Here is a 20,889-nt window from a genome sequence, read left to right as displayed (position 1 = left end):
CCACACAGCTTGGAACAGCCCTTTGCTACCAGCTTCCATTGAGCACTCCTCCCAGGTGCCCTTCCTCTGCAGCATAGCGAGAGGCCTGGGTGAGAGCTCCTGTGGCAGGATGGCTCCTCCAGGTTGGAGAGGCTCTGCTCTGGGCCTTATTTAGGGTGCATGACTCTCTCACTGTCCCTGTCCTGGGGAGTTCAGTCCCAGCCCCAATCAGCCCAGCCCACTTCCTCTTGCCTAACCTACTCCTCTTATCACCCTATGGGTAGGCAAGGAGCACTACCCATGACTTCCTTCCTCTCTGGGCCTTGCTTTCTGCCTTAGGTTCCATCAGTGACCTTTATGCTACTCCTTACAACTATGAGACCCTTGCCCTGCCCAGAAACTACCTCTGCAGGTCAGCACCATCATAGAAGGGGTGGTGCGGGTGAGGGATAGCGGGAGGACAGTTGAAGGAGAATTAAGAAGTAGAAAATCTCTTAGTACTAAGGGGATTCCTAACATGGGAATAATCCTCAGAAAAGCAATTCTGAGACCAGACGGATGAAGCTGGAGAAAGGCTCAACCGAGCCTCCTGGAAAACAGCTGGGAAACTCCTGCAGACGATGACGATGACAGGAGCTCTAACCCTTCAAGGTCTCCCCTCGCTCCCTCCCTCCAGAACCACATGTTCTGGTTCTCTCCCTGGAATCAGGTTCCTTCTCTCTTTGAATGAGTTTTGCAAGGGAAATCCCTGCCTTTTCCCAAAGCCCCTGCACCTGTCACCTGCAGCGGATCTGGCCCCAGCACAAAGTCCCTCCCTCTTTGCCCTGCTGCCATCAGCCTGCTCTCCTTTTTCATCTAGAAAGACAGTCCCTCCCTCTCCCTCAGGCTGGGGGAATGAGGGACAGCTACTCTCCTCATTTCAAACATTTTGGAACTTCTCACTCAGGTTCTTTCAGTTTCAGGTCCTGACTTCACAGAAAAAGCCTCACACATCTTTACCCATTCATGGTGCTGCCTGGACCATTCTTAAGACCCCAACTGTAACTTCCAAGGGGGGCGGGCTGTCTTCTCCTACCCACATCTGACCTCCTGCAAAGCCAGAGGGAGTGTGGGAAGTCCAGGCAGCAAGCAGAGCCAGCTCAGAAGACCTTTATCAAGGAAGGCTTTTTTCTTTTAAAAATACACTTAAGTTACCTGACTTGACGCACACCTGTAGTTCCAACTACTCAGGAGGTTGAAGCAGTAGGATCACTTGAATTCAGGATTTTGAGGCTAGCCTGGGCAACAAAGATTGTCTCGAAAAGGAACAAAAAATAAAAAGATTTATGTGAGTTGACAAAGAAAAATATGTAAATAATAGAGTAGATATGGAGAAAATCAGGAAGTCACACAAATACCCAACTTAGGAAACTGGCCTTAGTCTCCTGGGCTAAGCTGGGTGAAGCCCTCTTCAGGCAATGGGCCAATCTGGCCCCCAGGGTGGACAGTGGAAGGGCAAGGATGCCCCCTGCTGGGCACACTGGGGTGGAGGGGTGACTCCTGGGGAAAAGTGGGCGGGCTCAGGGAAGCTGATCTTCTGAGAAGTTGCTGGAAGATCTGTGTCATTTGTGATCCATGGAGACACACATGCTGCAGAGTTTGGCATGGGAGCCTTGGGCCACAGAAGGTCATAAGAACTTATATTCAACAACTGCCTCCCTGGAACAGGTCCCAAGTTCTCCTTCTCACTGTCAGTGTTGTGCAGGAACTCCAGGCATTGCTTTCCCAGAAAAGGGAAGTTTAGTGCTGAAAGTTGAACTCAGATCTCCAGATACCAGTTACCAACCAAAAAAAGGAGTCCCATTAGGCTGTTTTTCTCTGTAATACCCACAACTGACCTGAGGACAGTGGGATTCAGGAGTATGGAGCCTGTTATGTGTGCCTGTGCATGGCTAGCTTCTCTTCTGAGGTACAGATGGCTTAGTTGTTGCATCCTCTGGGGTCTGTTTCCCAGCCTGGAATAGGGAGCTACACTCACAACTCTTCGGACCCCATCACTTACTAGCTGGTTTATCTTGTGATACTGAAACTTTCTACGCCCTGTCATTCTCATCTGCAAAATCAGGTTAATAATGCCTCATGGGGGAGTTGAAAGGATTAAATAATATAAGAAATATAAAGTACTTAACACAGTGCCTGCATGTTATTATTTTGAATATTTGTTTACTTACATATATTTTAAGGACTTCTGGGGATTGAACCCAGGTGTACTTAACCACTGAGTCACACCCCCAACCCTTTTTATTTTTTATTTTGAGACTGGGTCTTTCTAAGTTGCTTAGGGCCTTGCTAAATAGCTGAGGCTGTCTTTGAACTTGCGATCCTCCTGTCTCAGCCTCCTAGGATTACAGGTGTGCACCACTGCGCCCAGTTTGTTCACCTGTATGTTTATTAGCAGACACTGGCAGGAGAGGTGCAGTTTCTTATTACTTCTTCCCTGATATAATCTGTCCTTCGAATCTGTGGATTTTGCATGTGTGGATTCAACCAACCACAGATAAAAATAATATTGTGGAAAAAATTGCATCTGAACTAAACATGTACAGACGTTTTTTGCTTGTCATTATTCCCTAAACAATGCAGCATAATGACGATTTATGTGGCATTTATGTTGTATTAGGTATCATCAGTAATCTAGAAATGCTTTGAAGCACAAGGGAGGATATGCCATATTATAAGCAAATACATAAGGAACTTGAGTGTCTGTGGATTTTGGTATCCACAGAGAGCCCTGGAGCCAATACCCCATAGACACCAAGAGGCAATTATTCTTATTTATTATTTTTGTGGTGCTGGGGATCAAACCTAGGGTCTTGTGAATGCTAGGGAAGTGCTCTACCACTGAGCTGCATCCCCAGCCATGGGGCAACTTTATGCTGTTCTTTCTCCAAGTATCTTCACTGACTTGTTCTTCGATTTTGTTTTTCTCCTACCAGAAGTTTGTCTGGATCAGGGATTAGACCCACTTTCTTATGGCAGGTCTTTAAGTCCCAGCCGCAGACTTGCAAACAACTGTCCCCAAGGAGCATGAAGTCATGAACATAGGGACCAGTGAGTCGTGAGCTCCTACCAGCTTCCCACCAGTTTCACACCATCTCAGCCTCCACAGCAAACAAGAGGATGGAGCTGTTCGTTGATATGTCCAACTGGGGATCCCAGTGCCATCTGCAATGCTGAGAGCTGAGAGAGAGTGCAGGCAGGGACAAAGCTGGGTAGCAGGCCGGAGAGAAGGAACAACCAAGGGTTTTTTGTAGAGACTCAGGAGGAAGATATTCCTTGTCCTCCCATCCCAACCCCTCTAGGAGCACGCCTGGAACCATGTAGAACTTCAAAGTGGAGAAGAATCAGTCCTGTGTATGTTTCTGGTGAAGTGCCATTTTGGACCCAAAATACCTGGAGGTGTAGCTGAGTGAACTCTGAATCCATCCTCAAGTTACCCAGATTGTAGTCTCAACTGGAGCTAAGGTTTACTGTGTGATCTTGGCAAATTGCCAATGCTCTCTGACCTGATAAACTTTTCATCAATTTCCAGATTTCTTCTAGCTTTTAATATCTCTCTCTCCAGCCTATAGGGCCAAGCTTATCACCTTAATCTCCTTTCTTACCTCTGAAAGATGATCAACATAGAGATGAGAGTTGTAGAGGCAGGAAAGGCATGACACCTAACCCAGCATGGTATTCTTGGATATTCTGTGCCTCTGCTTCTCCATCTGTGAAATGGACCATTTTATACACATATTGGAAATAAGTTAGATGATGTCCTTCTTCAGGTGGGCACAGTTCATATCACATAGGAAGTGTCCTCAGTATTGATCAACTAATTCAGTTCTTACTCCTATCTTGGTCCACCTTTCTATCTGGACCTGGGCAAAGACTCAGAAGACAAGTCCCTTGACTTTGTGTATAACTTTGTGTATAACAGGAATGTCGGGGTATAGACTCAAGACCAAAGCAGCAACAGCCCAAACCTCACTAGGTAAAAGGCTTCACTGAAAGATCCGGGCTTGGCTCCAAGGCACCAACTGTACAAGGACAGGGTGGGGAAGTGGCGGCTTAGCAAAAGCATGTGTGAATAAAACTGAGGGTTTTCTCTGACAGCCAGCTCCATCTGACTCAAATGACAAAGCTGCCAATAAAATCAGACAGACTCCCAGGTTGCTGGATTGAAGTTGATACCAAGCCTAGTGATTCTTCATCTTAATATCATATCATAGGGGTTGGGGATTTATGTCAGTAGCAGAGCACTTGCCTAGCACACTCAAGTCCCTGAGTTCGGTCCTCAACCCAGAAAAAAAAAGAAAAAGAAAAAAAATCATATCATAATCTCCTGCAAATCTCAATAACACTGCATAAGCCTTGCTGCATCCAAACCCTCCAAACTGGGATTTGGAATGAGGGTGGGAAAAGGGAAAGAAGATAAGGAGTCTGGATTTCTATAGATTTTCACCCTAGGTGCCAGGTGTGGCCAGCCCTCTAGAACCATTCTCATTCTCGGCCTGCCGACCACACCCAAAATCCTTGGAGAGTTCTGTTTAGGTTGCTTTACTTCAGTAAGCACACAAACTAGAGGACATTTGATGGACAGCATCCAGGATGCAGGATGTACATAACATTCTTCTGGATCAGAGGAGGGACCACAGCATAGAAAGAAGACACAGGTGGCCAGGAGGTCACCTTCAGAGGAATGAGACTGTTCTCTGGGTCCCAAAGATTAGACTCTTAGGTGACTTGGTCACATTTCTCAAAGAGCATCCTGAGACAGAGATTTGCTTGCAGGAAGTTTCTTGGGGAGTGCTTTCAGAGAAAACACATCTGATGTAGGAAAAGTCAAGGTTGAGCAGAGGGAGAAATTGATCAAGCACACAGTCACAGACACAGCACCTCCACAGGGAGCAACAGGGTTGGGATGACACTTAGTCCTGGAGCTGGGGTTGTGGCTCAGTGGCAGAGTGCTTGCCTAGCATGTGTGAGGCATTGGATTCGATACTCAGCCCCACATAAAAATAATAAAATAAAGGTCCATCAACATCTAAAAAAAATATTTTAAAAGAAGAAGTAGCCCCAACTGAGGAAAAGGGCTGGACCTTTGAATGCCAAATTGATCAGGCATACTACCCCTAGTAAAGGTTCACAAAGTCAGGCAAGGAAGCTCCCTTTGGCATTTGAAGGAAATGCCCAGTGAGAGAGTCCTGGAAACTTGGGGGTAAGTTCCTTGGTTCTAAAGGCAGGATCAAGGATCTATCTTAGGTGCCCCTTTGCACAGCTTGGACCTATCATTTCATAGAGTGAGTTCACTCTGCTTGGGAATAGTTCCTCAAGAACGCTGGTGGTCTTTCTTTGGGAAACTTAAGAATTAAGTGGAATGAACCATAGTGCATACTGCTACAGCCAGTCTTCATGTCGCAATAGATATTCATCATTCCCTTCCTCTGTTACCCATTCTGGATTTTCTTTACCTTCAACTAGTCCCTCTGCTGATCTAAGTGACTCACTTGGTGGGGATACTGATTTCCTAATCCCCATGCCCTTTCAAACTATACTGCTGTATGTGTCTACTTTCCATCAAAATTGCACAAGTGTACAAGGAGAGACCCCCCAGTGGAATCCCTGGGTCCCAAACATAGTCTTTCCAGAGCCTGTTATGTAATAGCAGCCCTGTCTCTTCCAAAGAACCAGGATCAATTACCCCTGTCAGGAAGTGATTCCTTTTCTTGCCTGCTGGTCTCTTGGCACAAGGAGTCTGAGGGACAGAAAGCAGTCACACCTCAAATTATGAGGTTCTTTTTTTTTTTTTTTAATTTGGTCTTTTTAGTTATATGGGACAGAATACTGTCATATCATACATGTGACAGAAAACTGATATATCATACATGCATAGAGTATAACTTCCCATTTGTATGGTTGTATATGATGTGAAGTTACACTAGTTGTGTATTCATATTTGAACACAGGAAAGCTATGCCTGATTCGTTCTACTGTCTTTCCCATTCCCATCCACCTATTAGGTTCTTGCTGGGTGTGGTGGTGCATGTCTAAAATCCCAGTGATTCAGGAAGTTGAGACAAGAGGAACACAAGTTTAAAGTTAACCTGCAACTTAGCAAGACTTTGTCTCAAAATAAAAATAAAAAAGAACTGAGGGTGTAGCTCAGTGGTAAAGTGCCCCTGGATTAAATCATCCCTAGTACTCCCCTCACCACACACAGAGATTATGAAGTTCTTGCTCTGCTCCCTGGTGGAAGTGTTCCCCCTCTGGGAATCACACTCTCTGAACCTATAGAACCTATAGGGCCTGGAACTATAGAAACACAGGCAGTGATGGTAAGTGGGGTCATTCCTATTTCCACCTCTTGTTTCCTGAACCTCAGTATTCCACTTGTTGGGGTGCAGCATCATATAATAATTAAGTAGGATACATACTTAATTCTGGAGCCTGGTATCACATCACTTCTGAAAGTTGCTTCAGCTGCACCTCTGAAAGGCTATTTTATCACTCTGCCAGCTCCATTCAGTCAGTGCCTTCTGGTTGGTCAAGTATACAATAGGCCTGGAAGATACTGATCATCCATATATCCACTCTTTGCTATAAAGTAAGACTCTTGGTCTTACGCAGTGTTATGTGAGATCCCATGTCAGTGAGTAAAACACTATTTAAGCCCCCATTGAGTAGCCTTTGTACAGGAAAGAAAAATCCATAGCCACAGTATATACCAGTTCAAGGAAGGATGAGTATTCAATAACCTTTCAAGAGTAACCCAGGTGCTACTGAGTGGCAGACTGGTCATTAGTTGTTGGCAGTTGGGATATCTGGCAGTGACAAGGTATTGTGATTTCTTTTTTTACAAGAGCAACTGTCATCAAGTTCTTATCTTTCATCCTTGATTTGTTTTCATTGTACAACTCTGCACTTCTCATTGTGTGATCTACAGACCCCTGGGGCGTCCCTGAGACCATCTGGGGAGTTTCACAAGGTCAAAGTTATTTTCATAATATTACTAAAATGTTATTTGCCCTATTAACCTAGTGGTGCAAAGGCAATGGTGAATGAAACTCCTGGCATCTTGACAAACCGAGGCTACGGCACTAAACTGAACTAATAGTTCAAAGAAGGAAGAGGAGGAGAGGAAACATCAGTTTCATTTAAGAGTATTCTGAACCAAGCAATAAAAATTGTTAAATGCTATTAAACCATGACCCTTAAATACATCTCTTTTTAATATGCTGCTTGATTAAATGTGAAGTACTCTATTGCACACAGAAGTATAATTGCTCTCTTGGGGAATTGCTTGTGTGATTGAGTTATGAGCTGCACTAGCCACTTTTTCCACAGAACACCATTCTTGAAAGAATAACTTACATAAACTAAATGATAGTTATGCTGACTTCACTATTTGGCAGATACTTTCTCAAATTTGAACCAAATAATACTTGGTTCAAAATACTGATAGTATTTACTGCTAATGGTAAAACTTGAGTCTTCAAGTGAAAATCAGAATTTGAGAAAGCCAGATTGTACTATCATGAGCTTGAAAGACTCCTAATCCTTAAACTTTTTCTGATATTACCAAATGTGACTTTTATGTTATAGAATGCAATGTATCAATATTTGAAAGATCTGAATAATTCAGTGAACCAATATTTCCAAAGGACCAAGGCAGAATGTTACAAAATCATGCATAGATAAACGTGCCATTCGAAGGGCTAGGTAGATTGATGACTTTAAAGTAATTCAATCTAAACATTTCATTAATGTAACCAGGCATAATGGTGCATGCCTATAATCCTAGCAACTTGGGAGGCTGAGGCAAGAAGATCACAAGTTCAAAGCCAACCTCAGGAACTTAGTGAGCCCCCCAGCAACTTAGGGAGAACTTTATAAAAAAATAAAAAGGGTTGGGGATGTGGCTCAGAGGTTAAGTGCCCCTGGGTTCAATACCCAGTACCAAAAGAAAAAAAAAAGTCATTGACATTGTAATGTTGTTTCAAAATCTACATTACAATCATTGTTTAAGAAAATACTACTTGCTGAATTGTGATATAGTATCAAAGAAAAAGAGCCATAATTATCTGAAAGTCCATTAAAATACTCCTCTCTTTTCCAACTACAAATCTATGTGAAGTCAGAATTTCTTCATACATTTTAACCAAAGGAACATACTGCCAGCAGATTGAATGTAGAAGCAGATATGGGAATCCACCTGTCTTCCAAAAAGCCACATACAAGAGATTTTAAAAAATATGACACCAAGTCACTCTTTTTGCTATTTTTTTATTTAGAACATATACATTTTTATAAAAATATGTTATTTGTTAACATGTAATGGGATTATTATTTCAAAATGGATTAATATTTTACAAATTTCTCAGTCTGATTTCTAATGTGGCAAGTATTGATAGGTATAATCCCCATAAACAAAATTCATTGTAGACCTCAATTTTTGTTTGTTTTTTAGATGGGGTCTTGTTGGTTTGCTAGTCTCAAATTTCAGGGCTGAAACAATACTTCTTTCTTTCTTTCTTTTTTTTTTTTTTTGCTGTGCTGGGTATTGAACCCAGGGCCTCATACTTGTGAGACAAGCACTCTACCTGTTAAACTATATCCCCAGCCCTGAAGCGATACTTCTATCTCAATCTCCCAAGTGAACCACAGAGGTACACCACCATAACTCGTTTTGGAGACCTCAATTTTTAAGAGTGTAAAGTGATCCTAAAAGCAAAATGTTTGAGAAACCCTGGTATAGGTTGAGCAGTACCATTACTGGCTGCCCTTCAAGTTTGCCCCAGAGATGCTAGGCTATTAGTCATCTCCATAGCTCTACCATTCCCAAGATCCCCCAATGCCACTCCAACTTGCTGCTCATTACAATAGTTATGTCAACACCCGGCTTCTATTATTTCATAGTCCTATCGTTCCCATTGCTATCAGGGAGCCTGTTCTGGAAGGGCTTCTTACTGGCCCACAGAGGACAGCCCAAACTGAGCTTCTCAGTGATGCTGGTATCCCTCTCATAGTCTCTCCCTTGTTATACCATAGTTATACCATAGTTATAGTATCCACTGGGCTCTGCTGCAAGACTGAAGCGGGTTTCTCACTGAATGTGGAATACCCACCATAGCAAGACCACTCTGAGCTTTCCAAGCTCTTCTTCCACCTTCTGTCATGATAGTTCTGGCATTTCATTGTACTGTGACAGACCATTGCCTTTCTCCTGTCTCCAAGGATCCTTATCAGGGTATTAAATCCTGCTTCCCATAGCAGTAGAAGAAAGTCTCCCTAACTCAACTTAATGTTCAGCCCCAACTCTACATCCTCTCCTGGCTCCTGCTACTCCATGTTAGTTACTTCAGGCCATAGTCTTTTTCCTTCCCAGCAGGATCCTGCACCTTTCCAGCAGGGTTTTGTTACAACTTGGCTCTATTTATTAGTCTTAGAAATGAGGAGAGAGACAGACAAATCCTTTGATGCTTAAGGGAAAGTTCCAGGGACAGTCTCAGCTAGGAACCATCAGTAGCTGACACAGCCAGCAGCTAGGGAATGAGTATCTCCATCCTGAGGGTAACCTGGATGGTACATCATAGCATCCACTACAAAGACAAAGTTCAGCTGCACTTATGAGACAGAGTAGAGCAGGGATCAAAAACCTAATGCCCTGGAATTAGACTTAAATTCTCTTGATCTTGGGTAAGTTCCTGAGCCTTTTGAAGCAGATTCTTTTACCAAATGAAGACAAATAAAAACTACCCGATGGGTTGCTATGAAATCTCGAAACAAGAAATGCAGGTCTTGGTATAGTGCCTAGCGCATACTAAGGGCATGGTTCTTGCTGCTGTTATAATTGGTCAGAACTTTCTAAGGCCTGAAACAGCTGTCTCAGGGAGCAGACAACAAGGTACACCATCATAGATGGTCATTTAGCCAACACTGGAGAGTGCTGTATGGGAATATTGTGGAGAAAGCTCTCAGGTCCCTGGGGGAAGTCACAAAAATGGCCTTTTGGGCCCATTCTGTCCTCAAGTTGCCTTGATTCTCTGATATATGCCTACCCTTTGTGGGGGAGAGGCACTTAGAGAAGCATATTCACTTTCAGGCCACTAGGGGGCCATTTAGTTGCCTGCAACAGGAATACACTAATGGTTTCTTAATGGCTCAAACACCAGGGAGATCAAGCTCAATTATATCTGAAAGCATTCTGAGTTCCAGGGGTAAAAGACACTGTGTAAATCCAAATAATAAATAGGGAATATTGATGACAGGTTAAAGAATCTGGCACTGTTTAGTTTGGAGAAGAATAGAGTAAGAGGAATTGAATAAGAGCTTCAAATATATTATTCTTCAGTATAGAAGAGTGACATGCTGTTTTCCTACTCTGCTGGGAACGAAGCAAGAAAAATGAAGTTTGATTTGTACCAGAAATATGTAGAAGCAATATGGAGTATATTCCAGAAAGGGGATCAAAGGAAACTTTGTATTGACCTTTCCTGGAATCTTTAAAAAATAATTCGCCTTAGGATAGTTGTATGATCAGTTCTGCCAGGAAAGTCAGAGATCAGGGGAGAGAAGAGAGGACAACTTCCACAGACAATTAATGGATTTTAACTTAGGGATTTTTAACTCAACAGGCTGCTTTCAACACCAGCTTAGCTTGACCTGGCAACAGGTTAGGAAAGGAGTGGGTTATTTTCTCCCCATCAGCCCACAGAAGGCAATAAACACTTCTAACTCCCATTGTCCTTGAAATTTCTCAGAAAGTAAACAGGAAGCTTTTTCCTTGAAATAGCACCCAGCTGGCCATTGCTAGTGGTAGAACCACCCTCCAGCACTGACCAATGGGCCCAGAAAGAGGTTCAGTCCATCAGCACACTCAACTCCCCTAGCTGTTTGACTTCTGTGGGAAGAAGTGGCAGGACAGTAGTAATAGAGAGAAACTCAGGGGTCTGGGTCCTGGAAGAGGATGGGAAGTGGAAAGGAAAGAGGGGACCCTGCCCCACAAAGTCAGAAGCCAGGTCAGACTCACACTTGCAGAGGCTACAGTGAGGGTTCTCTACAGACCCCCATCAGGACTACAGTCCTCTTTCACATACACACTCACATTGGCACAACCTCCTTCTATATTCAGATATTCAGGAGGCAGTCCACACAGTCAGTTCTGGGAACACAGGAAATAGGATTTAAGGAGGGAGGAACCAGAAATTCTAGAAAGCCTTGTAGAAAGGAAATAGGGAGGGGGAAGGAAAAGAGACAGAGGGTGGAAGGATAGAGGGAAGCACTTGGAAAGTGGCTACGGAGAGTCCAAGCTTGGAGAAAGGTCATAACTCAAGGGGTCCAAAGAGCAAGTACAAAGCCCACTGCCTGGTCTCTGACCTGGAACCAGGGAGGACAAACCTCATACGGGAAGGGTACAAGGAAAAGGATAACCACCCAGGCTCTGAGACCAAAAGAGGATTACGGAGGGGAAAACCTGGAAGCCAAGCTCCACCAGTTCAGTGAAGCCTCTTGGGTCCAAATCAAGTCTGGATATCTGAAGACCAAAAAGCGGGACCTGGGACCTGTTAAGAACTTCAGGACTAAGGTGAAAAACAAACAGTCTGGAGGCTTGGGGAAGTCTGGGCAACTTGACTTCAGAGATCTAAGAGGACAGAAAATTGGGAAGTTACCAGCAGAATCCCCAAGCCCAGTCTGACCCCAGGAGAAGGAGCGCGACCAGCGGTGGCCTCAGTGAGTGCTCCAAGTTTCTTGACTACCTATCCCAGACGTGAACCATATATTCTTTAGGTATGAAGGGTCCTGGGAGACCAGTACGGAGGTTCGTGGAGACATGCGCGAGCCTCGAGCACGAACGTGGTGTGACCTGCGCGTCGCAGGAATAAGCTGAGGCCTGGGGCTCGAAACCCGGTCGCTAATCCACCTGTCATTTCGGAGCCCGGGGCGGAGCGGGGAGGTGCTAGAGTTGACAGTTCCGCGCTCCGACCGCCCCTCCCCGCCCCTCTCCCAGTTCCGCACTCCGCCCTGAACAGCGTCGTTCCCCTTTTAAAGAGGCGCTACGAACTCAGGTCCTCCCTGCACCAGCCCGCGCGGGGCCGCCGCGACGTCGCTGCTTTAAGAACCAGCCTCCCTTAACTCTCTCTTAACTGGGCGTCCCCGCGGGGCTCGCGGCGCCCGATCGCAGCCCGCCTCCCCGCGCGGCATTTCCGGACCCCAGCGTCGCCCTTTTAAGAGGCAGCCCCCAGCAGCGCTCTCCCCCGCCCTCTGTTGTCGGCGCGCGAGGCGGGGGAGCCGGGCTGTAGCCGAGCGCGCTGTCCGCGCGGCCACTGGAGACCGGGCGGCCGGCGGCCGGGCAGGCGGCAGCGGCGGAGCGCGCGGCGGCAGCGGATGGGGACGCGGAGCCAGGCGGTTGTGGCGGCTGTGGCTGTGGCGGCGGCGGGGAAGCAGCTGACGGGCCGGCGGCGGCGGCGGCGCTGGCGGCGGTGACTGGCCCAGGCCCCGGCGGCGGCTGCAGCGACGCGGTGGCGGGCTGCGGGCGGGCGGCGTGAGGAGCGGCGGCGGAGCGCGGAGCCGCCGGGAACCGAGGGCGCCGGGCCGCCCCCTGCTCAGTCCTCGCAGGCCGCCAGGCCCCCTCCAGCCGGGGCCGTGGAGCACCGGGGCAAAGGCCGGGGCCCCCCCATGAAGGAGCGCGACGCGGCCCCGGCCGAGCGGGGCAAGCCGGCCACCTACACCGGGGACAAGAAGGCGAAGATGGCGGCCAAGACCAACAAGAAGTGGGTCCGGCTCGCCACCGTGTTCGCCTACGTGCTCTCCGTGTCGCTGGCCGCCATCGTGCTCGCCGTCTACTACAGCCTCATCTGGCAGCCAGTGGGTGCCGGGACCTCAGGGGGAGCTGCCGGCCAGCCTCCGGGCGGCTCCAACGCCACCGGCCCGTCCGGGACTTCGGGGGCGGCGGCCGCGGGGCCAAACAACACCAGGTCGTCCCGCCGCGAGGCGCCACGCGACGCGCCCCCGCTGCAGGCGGCGCGACTTGCGCCCCCGGACCCACCTGCAGACAGCCCCCTAGCCCGGCCACTCGAGCGGCCGCGGGGGCCGGACGAGGATGAGGAGGAATCTGCAGCGGTGGCCGGGAGTCGTTGAACCTCTCCGTGCCAGGGGCTGTCGGGAACCATCCTCCCCAAGCCCAGAGGCTGGACTTTCCTGCAGGTCGGGGCAGGGAGCCCTCGGGAGTGACCCCTACGGGAGCGAACGCCCCCTGCATCCCGATGATCGCCAGCTTGCCCCGGGAACGGGTGACCCGCAGCCAATGGACCAAGATTTGCCTATTCGCCGAATCGCCGGGGACTCGGGGTTTGATCTTCCCAGGACCCGGTGCTGCGCCAGGGCCCTGAGCCATAAGGGGGATGGGGGGAGGGTGGGGAGATCCTAGCACCGAACCCTTCTGCGCCGCTAGCTCTGGTGTAGCCTACATGCAGGGTTACTCGGGCTTCCCCGCACCCCTAGACCCAGGGGAAGGAGGGAGCTAGCTGTAGGGGCTCTTTTTTGATAAGCTGAAGCTCTCGAAAGGAAGAGGGCACCAAAAGTAGTGGAGCTCAGGTACGTCAACCTAGTTGCAGTGGCCAGACATGCATTTTATTTATAGATCCCTGTATATAGTTGTTGACATATGCACTAGAAACTATAATCACATAGAATTCTATGTATCCTCCCACACCCTGGGTAGCTACTGACTGATGGGGTCCAGCAAGGGCTATTTGCTGGCCCCCAAAGTGCACCTAGCCAGAAAGGCACAAACAGCTTTTTTCATCACCCATTCTTTCCCCTGTTCCCCTCCTATTTCAGAAGGATAGGTTTATGGCATTCTTAGACTGTTGACATGACAGTGGAAAACCTTAGAAGTGGAAGCAGTTTAGGAAGGGTGAAGAATGTACTGACCCCCTCCTCTTCCCACCCTAATGCCCCCACCAAAGTGGCTTCCTGTTGAAGCTATGAGAGTTTCTGGATGTGGGCCAGGGACAATGGAAGGGAAAGAGCAGTGCCATTGTGCTTTAATCCTTGCCTTCCCCACCCCTTCTTTTTGAAAGAACAAGTTGTAAGTAGAATGGCAGAAGTTTTATTTATTTATTTATTCCTGCTCCTCAAGATCTTCTCTTGTTCACCTTTGCCTTCCCTCTTTCCTGAGCCTATAGCAACACAACTGCTCCGCAGATGGGACAAAATCTTGTGAAACCAGAGCTTTGATCATGTTTTCTGGTTTTCAGTTAGACTACAGAATCAGAAAGGTGGGCTTCAAACTCAGGATTGTGCTTACTTACTGTGCTTAAGAATTGTGTTTTGATGGTCAACTAAGAGACCAGCTGTGGAAAGGTTGAATTGACTTACCTTTCCTGATAAACCCCATTTAATTTTATAGAGGAGGTGACAAACATCCAGGGAAATGACATACATATAGCTCTGGGACAGCAAGAATTATACTTCCTCAATTTGGATTCCATTTCCTTCTGCCACTTGCTTTTAGGCAATTGAGTGTGGGTAGTGACAAGATATCAAACCCCTAGTGTTTCCATTTTGGGAAATGAGGCACTTAAAAAAAAAAAAGAAAGAAAAGAAAACTTATCCACCTGAGTCCTGAAACAGTTTGTCTTTCCTTTTTTCCGGCCTACAGCCTAGTTAGCTGTGATCCAAGTTTACAGGACAACAGCCTTGTTTAAGCCATGTCCTGTTGTGGGCAAGAAAATAGCAACTGAGCTATCACAGCCTACTGGCAGGCTGGTACCACCCTGCTGGTAACAGCCTGGGCTTAGAGGAGGTTTCTTAGCAGCCAACTAGGACTTCAGTCATGAGGAAGCCTATGAGGCCTTTTTAAATTTTTGGTGAGAGACTGGGGTAAGAAACATAAAATGCCACTTTATAACTTCAATAATAGCCTGTAATTTATATTTACTGTGTGAATTTTTAGTCCTATATTTTAATAATTTGTAAATTGATCTCTTAATCCAAGAATCTTTTGAACTCTCAGAAGAAATATCTGGGAGTCCAGTCCTCTGTCCCCTTCCTGATCCTGCTTTCTGGACTGTTTAAATCCACTTTGGGATGGATCAGAGAGTCCAGTGAGACCACTAGTGGGTCCAGCTGGCCTCCTGACTCTTTAAAGCCTTCACTGGAATTGGGACATTTGCTCCAGCCCTAGCTGTGAACATGACCAGAGACGTTATTTATAATTCAGCCATTCAAGATATACCTGTACTCAAAAAGTCCTGTATATTTTTTAAAAGTTTTATTTTTCAGGTGAACAAAAATACATTCTAAAAACTCTGCCTAAACCTGTGTAAATCAATCAATTTTCTTATTGACTTTGTGGGAAAGAGTGGAAGTGATCTGAGGTGTGGTGGATGAGTGGTGATAAATAGGTTTAGGAGAAAAAAAGCAATTGCCTTGCTGTGCTGGATGCCCGATGGCTTGACTGAATTGATTCGTGAAGGGTGGCAGAATCCATCTTAGTCGAGAAGCGATCATTGAGTCAGAAGAACAGTGATATCTAGCTCAACCACCTTTTGTTAACCTTAAAAAGGATGAAAAAAATTCTACTTTACAGTACTCAGAGCAGATGCCTATCTGACGAAACTAAAGGACCAGTAAGCATGAATATTAAGATTTATTGCAAACATTTATCGAACTGAGTACTGAGGTGAGGATAAGCTGCCTGATGGCTTCGCTGTTCTCACTGGTAAACCCCTAGACCCCAGGTAACTCAGTCAGGAAGTGCTAACACTAGGAAAGATAAACTGATGATGCTTCACTACTTTGTCAGAGCTTTGTCTACCACTGAGCCCAGCAGCTGAGAGGTGTAGGTTGCTTCAAAGGTGAGGTTTTTCCTCCCCTTAAAAGCAAACAAAAAAGACGTGGGTGAAAAGCACAAATATAAGGGATTAGTTATGCTGAAAAATACATGGTAAGCAATTGAGCTTAGCTCGTTATTAGACAATGCTACCCAGTACAAATCCAAAGTGAGAAGCCAGTGTTGGTGGGGCCCCCTGAGGCCTGTACTTCACCAGAGCGGTTAGGGGGTAGCCACTATGCTTTTACATCACCTTCTAGTCTGCAGGGAGGCATGGAAAAAGTCCGCCCTTCCTTTATTTCCCTCTTCAGCCTACACAATGGCTTTCTGTAAGAGGGCTTGGTAAGGCAGAGCAGAAGGGGAGTGAAAGAGTTTTCAGACTCTTTTGAGTCAGCCCCTCCTTTCTGCAGATGGTGACATGTGGCTTCTGCAGCTGCACTCAGCTTCACACATTGGGCACAGACAGCAGTAGGTAGAGCAGAAATCTACTGACAGATTAGGAGAGGGCCTGGTTGACTGGGAGCAGTGGTCATAACAGTTTTTGCTTTGCAAGAAATAGAAATGAACTACAAAATTGTTCATTAGATTTTAAGCCAAGAAGGAAAGATCTGTGCAAATGGGGCTATTTTCCTTCCACTCCTTGCACTAGGGCTACCAGGACCATTTCTAGGTATTTGCTTATTATTATTTCCTGGCAGCCTAAATTTGAAAGAAGAGAGAATCCTTTTATGAAAGTGAAGTTGTAGAAGGTAAAGGGTCAGAAAACCCTTTGGACTGATCTTGTGAGGGTATTTTTTTCCCCTCTATCAATACGCAGGTGGAAAAAAGTGTTTCTCTGAAGTTTTAAGTATAAGAAATATTTCTTTTCCTAGTAACTGAAGATTTCTACATGGTATGAGACCATGGTTTTGAAAGTTTTTCTGTCTACCTTGTTTTTCAGTTTTCACTGGGGAATTCTAAGATAGTGTATTTTTTTTTTTAGTTGAGTATTTATATCCTGTTTTGAAATGCTCAATGCAGAGCATCTACTTGTTCCTACATGTTTCTTTAAGGAGAACTGAAAGGTCAGGTCCCAAGCTTTAGGGCTACCACAGCTATTTAAAAGGGTAATAATTGTCCTCCCCTTCCTGTCTACAGAGAATGTAGATATTTCTGGAATTGCAATTCAGTAACAAAAGGGCCACAGCTGTACTTTTTTTTTTCTTTCTCTGTGGAGGAAGGGACTATAATGACTTTGCTCCTTTATTATTACTAGTACTAACTTAGTTCCTAGCACAGAACAATAGGTACTTAGAGTTTAATGAACACCTGATTGATCCATGTGTTTGATGGAAGTAGTCCTAATGTCATTGTGGTATCCGTGTCATAATCCACTTGGGTGCAAGGGGACCCCTGCAAATTTTAGCCTTACTGACCTCTCTGGCCTCAGTTTATTTCCAAGTCAAGGTTCTCAGACTTGGCCTTCCTATTCTTTCCTGGTGCCAGAAGTCTACCACTATATTCTATGTGATACTTAGTGGACACAACATAGGCTATATGACCTATCCATTGTTTCCTCTGTCCTAGTCCTAATGTAGAGCTCTAAAAATAGCTGCTCTGTTGGCAGTTTTTTGTTTGTTTTTGTTTGTTTTTGGTCACATCTGTATCACTGGCCTATGTAGCCTGTGGTTTGAGATTATCAGAAAGCCTGTGTTGTGCTTTTTGTTCCCTCCAATAGCTAATTAAGCAGAAGCTTCCCTGTGCCACACACCCAGACTCTAAAAGGCTATCTGTCCTCTGTCAGAAACTGTCCTAGCTCCCTGTGGTCCACTGTGCATGTAAACCCCCTGGTTAGTAAGGAACACTCTGCCCAAGCCAGTTTTCCTATGCCTCATTCAGTTCTAGAAATATTGGTTAAGCTACTAAGAAGGGACCAGAAAATTACCACAGAGTTTATAATCATGTTCACAAGCATCTCCCCTTGCTAATCATCTCCCTGATTTCTTAATTTCAATAATGTGTTTTTGCAATAGTTTTTCAGTTAAATAGCAATAAGATTCAAACTAAGGGGCTGGCGTTGTGGCTCAGTGGTAGAGTGCTTCTCTACCATGTGTGGGGCCCAGGGTTTAATCCTCAGCACCACATAAAAAATAAATAAATAAATAAAGATTCAAACTAATATCTTAGGAATATTTTTCATAAACCACTATTATCAAATCAAGAACTATTTAGTTTATACAGTGTGCCAAGTGAGCCTCAAAAACGCTGAAAAAAAAAAAAGGAAACATATCAATAAAAGCAGTTGTGTTAATCACCAAGGATTTCCTTTTAAATACACTTTTCTCTGCTCCCTCAATGTTCCTAGTTATTAGTTAAGGTCTCCCTGAAGCCACCAGCCCTCTCAGCTTCCTCCTAGTATCCTCAGTGTTGAGTCATAGCAGCCAGTCTCTGAACTGTAGGCAGCTCATGGCATCACTAGGACCTGAGTTGGGAGGCAGTGTGTTCTTGGGCAGGACGCATGAACAAGAAGATAGGAAACCTGAGGACTCAACAGTGGCATTGGTCAAGGCCTTTGACCACTCTTTTCTGCCAGCCAAAGGGAACCTCATGAGAGCAAATGGAAGTCACAGATGTAAAAAGGGCTTTGACACCTTGGAATAAAAGAATAGTGTATACAAATGAAGTAATATGTTTTCAAAGTAATGTCTGTCCCTCTGGGTAAAAATGATGCATGGAAAAAAATGTGAAGGGGTAGGTAGTAAACTGTGCTGAGACCAACTACATCACCTGAGAACTTGGTAGAAGTACGACACCTCAGGTCCCATCCCAGACCAGCTGAATGAGCAACTGAGGAAGTAGATCCCAGCCTTCTGGTGTTTTTGGTTTTATTTGTTTTGGTACTGGAGATTGAACCTAGAGACACCCTACCACTGAGCTCCATCCCTAACCCTTTAAACTTTTTTTTTTTTTTTCCAGGCAGGATCTCACTAAGTTACCCAGGCTGGCCTCAAACTTGTGATCCTCCTGCCTCAGCATTCCAAGTTGCTGGGATTATAGACATGTACCACTGCACCTGGCCAGTCTTCTGTTTTAAGCAGTCTTCCAAGTGCTTCTGATGCACACTGAAGTTGGAGAACTGCTAACCCAGTCTTTTCCTCTGATTCTGTAACCTAGGGTTAGGATATTTCTATTTTGACAGCTGTTCATCAAGGTGACTTTTGACCCTTTTGCTTTGTTGAAGCCAGTTGCCCTGCTGGGGCAAGAGGAAATACTGTTTCCTTTGAGTTTGTAAGGAAAGGGATAAGAGCCTACACCCTCCATTATGTTTGACAGTTGCAGGAGAACTTGCCCTGGAGAGCTTATTAAGAAGAAGGCAGGCCTGAGCGTCCCCCGCCCTCTCCCTCAGAGGTACTGATGTGTTTGCCTCACCTCCTGCTCTAGGGCCTGCTGCTTTTCAAGCCAGTCCTTAAAAGGAGCAGTAGGTGCCACATTTGTTCTTTCTGTGCCAGGTCTGTGCTATTTCACCTCCCTGGCGTCAAGTGGATGCTTAATGAGAGCTGTGACGTAGGGCCAGCAGACTTGTTGAGAGAAAGCAGCTTCACCCCATGCCTTCTGCTGGCTCCTCTCATTGCCTTTCCCAGCCTGGAGTTCACCCCTGCAGGGAGGAGTGGTCATCCATCACCCCTTCCTCATAAACCCTGATAACTAATCCTGGTGCAGAAGGAGATGGTGGTGGAACTGTAGACACTGACAAATGACATAAGAGAAAGAAGTAAAATGGTGTCTTTAGTTTTTCCTATTACCTTGTCCCCAACCCCCATCCCCAATTTAATCTACAAAAGCAAAAGAAACAGCCGGGCAGAGATTCTGCCATTTCCTTTCTTGCTTTGTTGTTGCTTTCATGGGAACTAGTGTCATCTTTCCTTTTGTTCCTGACCCTGAGGTGTGGAGTTGACAGGTAGTCAGACCTCCCAGACTTGTACCTTGTTAGATAGCTGGGAATCTCCTGCTTGTAGGGATCCCCAATTACCTGTCCCTTGACCATAAGAAAATAGAGTCATACTGCTCCCTTGGGTGGAAAATTTTAACTCTGGAAGGCACAGAATACACTCCACAAAGGGGTTTGTTTCTGGGGAAAATATTAAGGAAATAAAAACTGAAGAATTTGTGAGGTTGTTCCTGATATACACAGCAGAGGAACCACTGTGGGCCGGAGAGACTATTTGCAAAGTTAAGGGGGAAAGTGGTAGAGCCAGTCCATGAAGACAAAAGCAGGGACTTTTGGTGATACTTTTAACTCTACCAGACAACCCAGAGGGGGTTAAAAAAAGCAAACTGTCCTAGAGGACTGGATAAATGTTACAAACCACACCTCCTTTGTCTGAGAATTCATTGGTTCCCAGTAAGGAGGAGGATAAAAGAGAAGGTTAAAGGAAAGAAGGGAACAAAGTAGACAGAGATCACTCCAAATAGCCATTTTGTTTATTCAGCATATTCACTGCATGTCTTGTGTGTGCCAGGCCACTGGTGCTTGAGTAGCTCCTGCATGCCAAGTATATTTTGCATGCTCTCATCTTTAATTTTCTCAACAAACCCTTCAAGGTAGGTATTACTAGTCTCATTTTTCAGATAAGGAGACTGAGGCTGTTAGAAGTTACAATTGGCCAAGGTCACCCATCTGACAGATGGCAAGCCTAGGGTTCAGATTCAGTCTGTTGCATGGCAAGCCTGTGCTTGTTCCACTCCATCGTACTGCCTGTCATCAAAACATGTACCTTTCCCACAGTCTGGTCTACTGTGTTCCCCTTTTGTCAAAGTGAGATAGGCCTCAGACAATGAGGCCTCATCCTCTCCTCCCCTCCTTGTGAGGCCTCTCACTGCCAGCTCATTCTTACTCCCGTATGTCTTCTTGTTCAACTCTTCTAGCTCTCTTCCCCTGCTTCCTGATAGCCTTTTTTCTCTTTTGGTTGAACCCAGGGCCTTAAGCATGTTAGGCATGCCCTCAACCACTAAGTTACATCTCCAGACACTGATGGACTTCCACTTTTGAAGACTAGTTTTATCTGGTGGTT

The 20,889-nt window shown here is 45.8% G+C and overlaps 2 protein-coding genes across 2 annotated transcripts in view; both read left to right on the top strand.

The window, feature by feature from the left end:
* Phgr1 (proline, histidine and glycine rich 1) overlaps nt 1-20,889 on the top strand; it is a 67,692-nt gene that overhangs the window by 24,440 nt on the left and 22,363 nt on the right. The window lies entirely within an intron of this gene.
* On the top strand, nt 12,049-14,629 carry Inafm2 (InaF motif containing 2). Its single transcript, XM_047541051.1, has one exon. It carries the CDS (start codon nt 12,679-12,681, stop codon nt 13,138-13,140), a length of 462 nt encoding a protein of 153 aa, XP_047397007.1. The 5' UTR covers nt 12,049-12,678; the 3' UTR covers nt 13,141-14,629.

The sequence above is a fragment of the Sciurus carolinensis genome, chromosome 2 (assembly GCF_902686445.1).
Source record: "Sciurus carolinensis chromosome 2, mSciCar1.2, whole genome shotgun sequence".
In the NCBI taxonomy this organism is placed as follows: Eukaryota; Metazoa; Chordata; class Mammalia; order Rodentia; family Sciuridae; genus Sciurus; species Sciurus carolinensis.
Note: the sequence above shows the minus strand (reverse complement) of the source record. Positions and strands in the feature narration are given on the sequence as shown.

What these genes read in the sequence shown, in the direction of transcription:
- Inafm2 (XM_047541051.1), top strand. Translation starts at nt 12,679, where the DNA reads ATGAAGGAGCGCGACGCGGCCCCGGCCGAGCGGGGCAAGCCGGCCACC.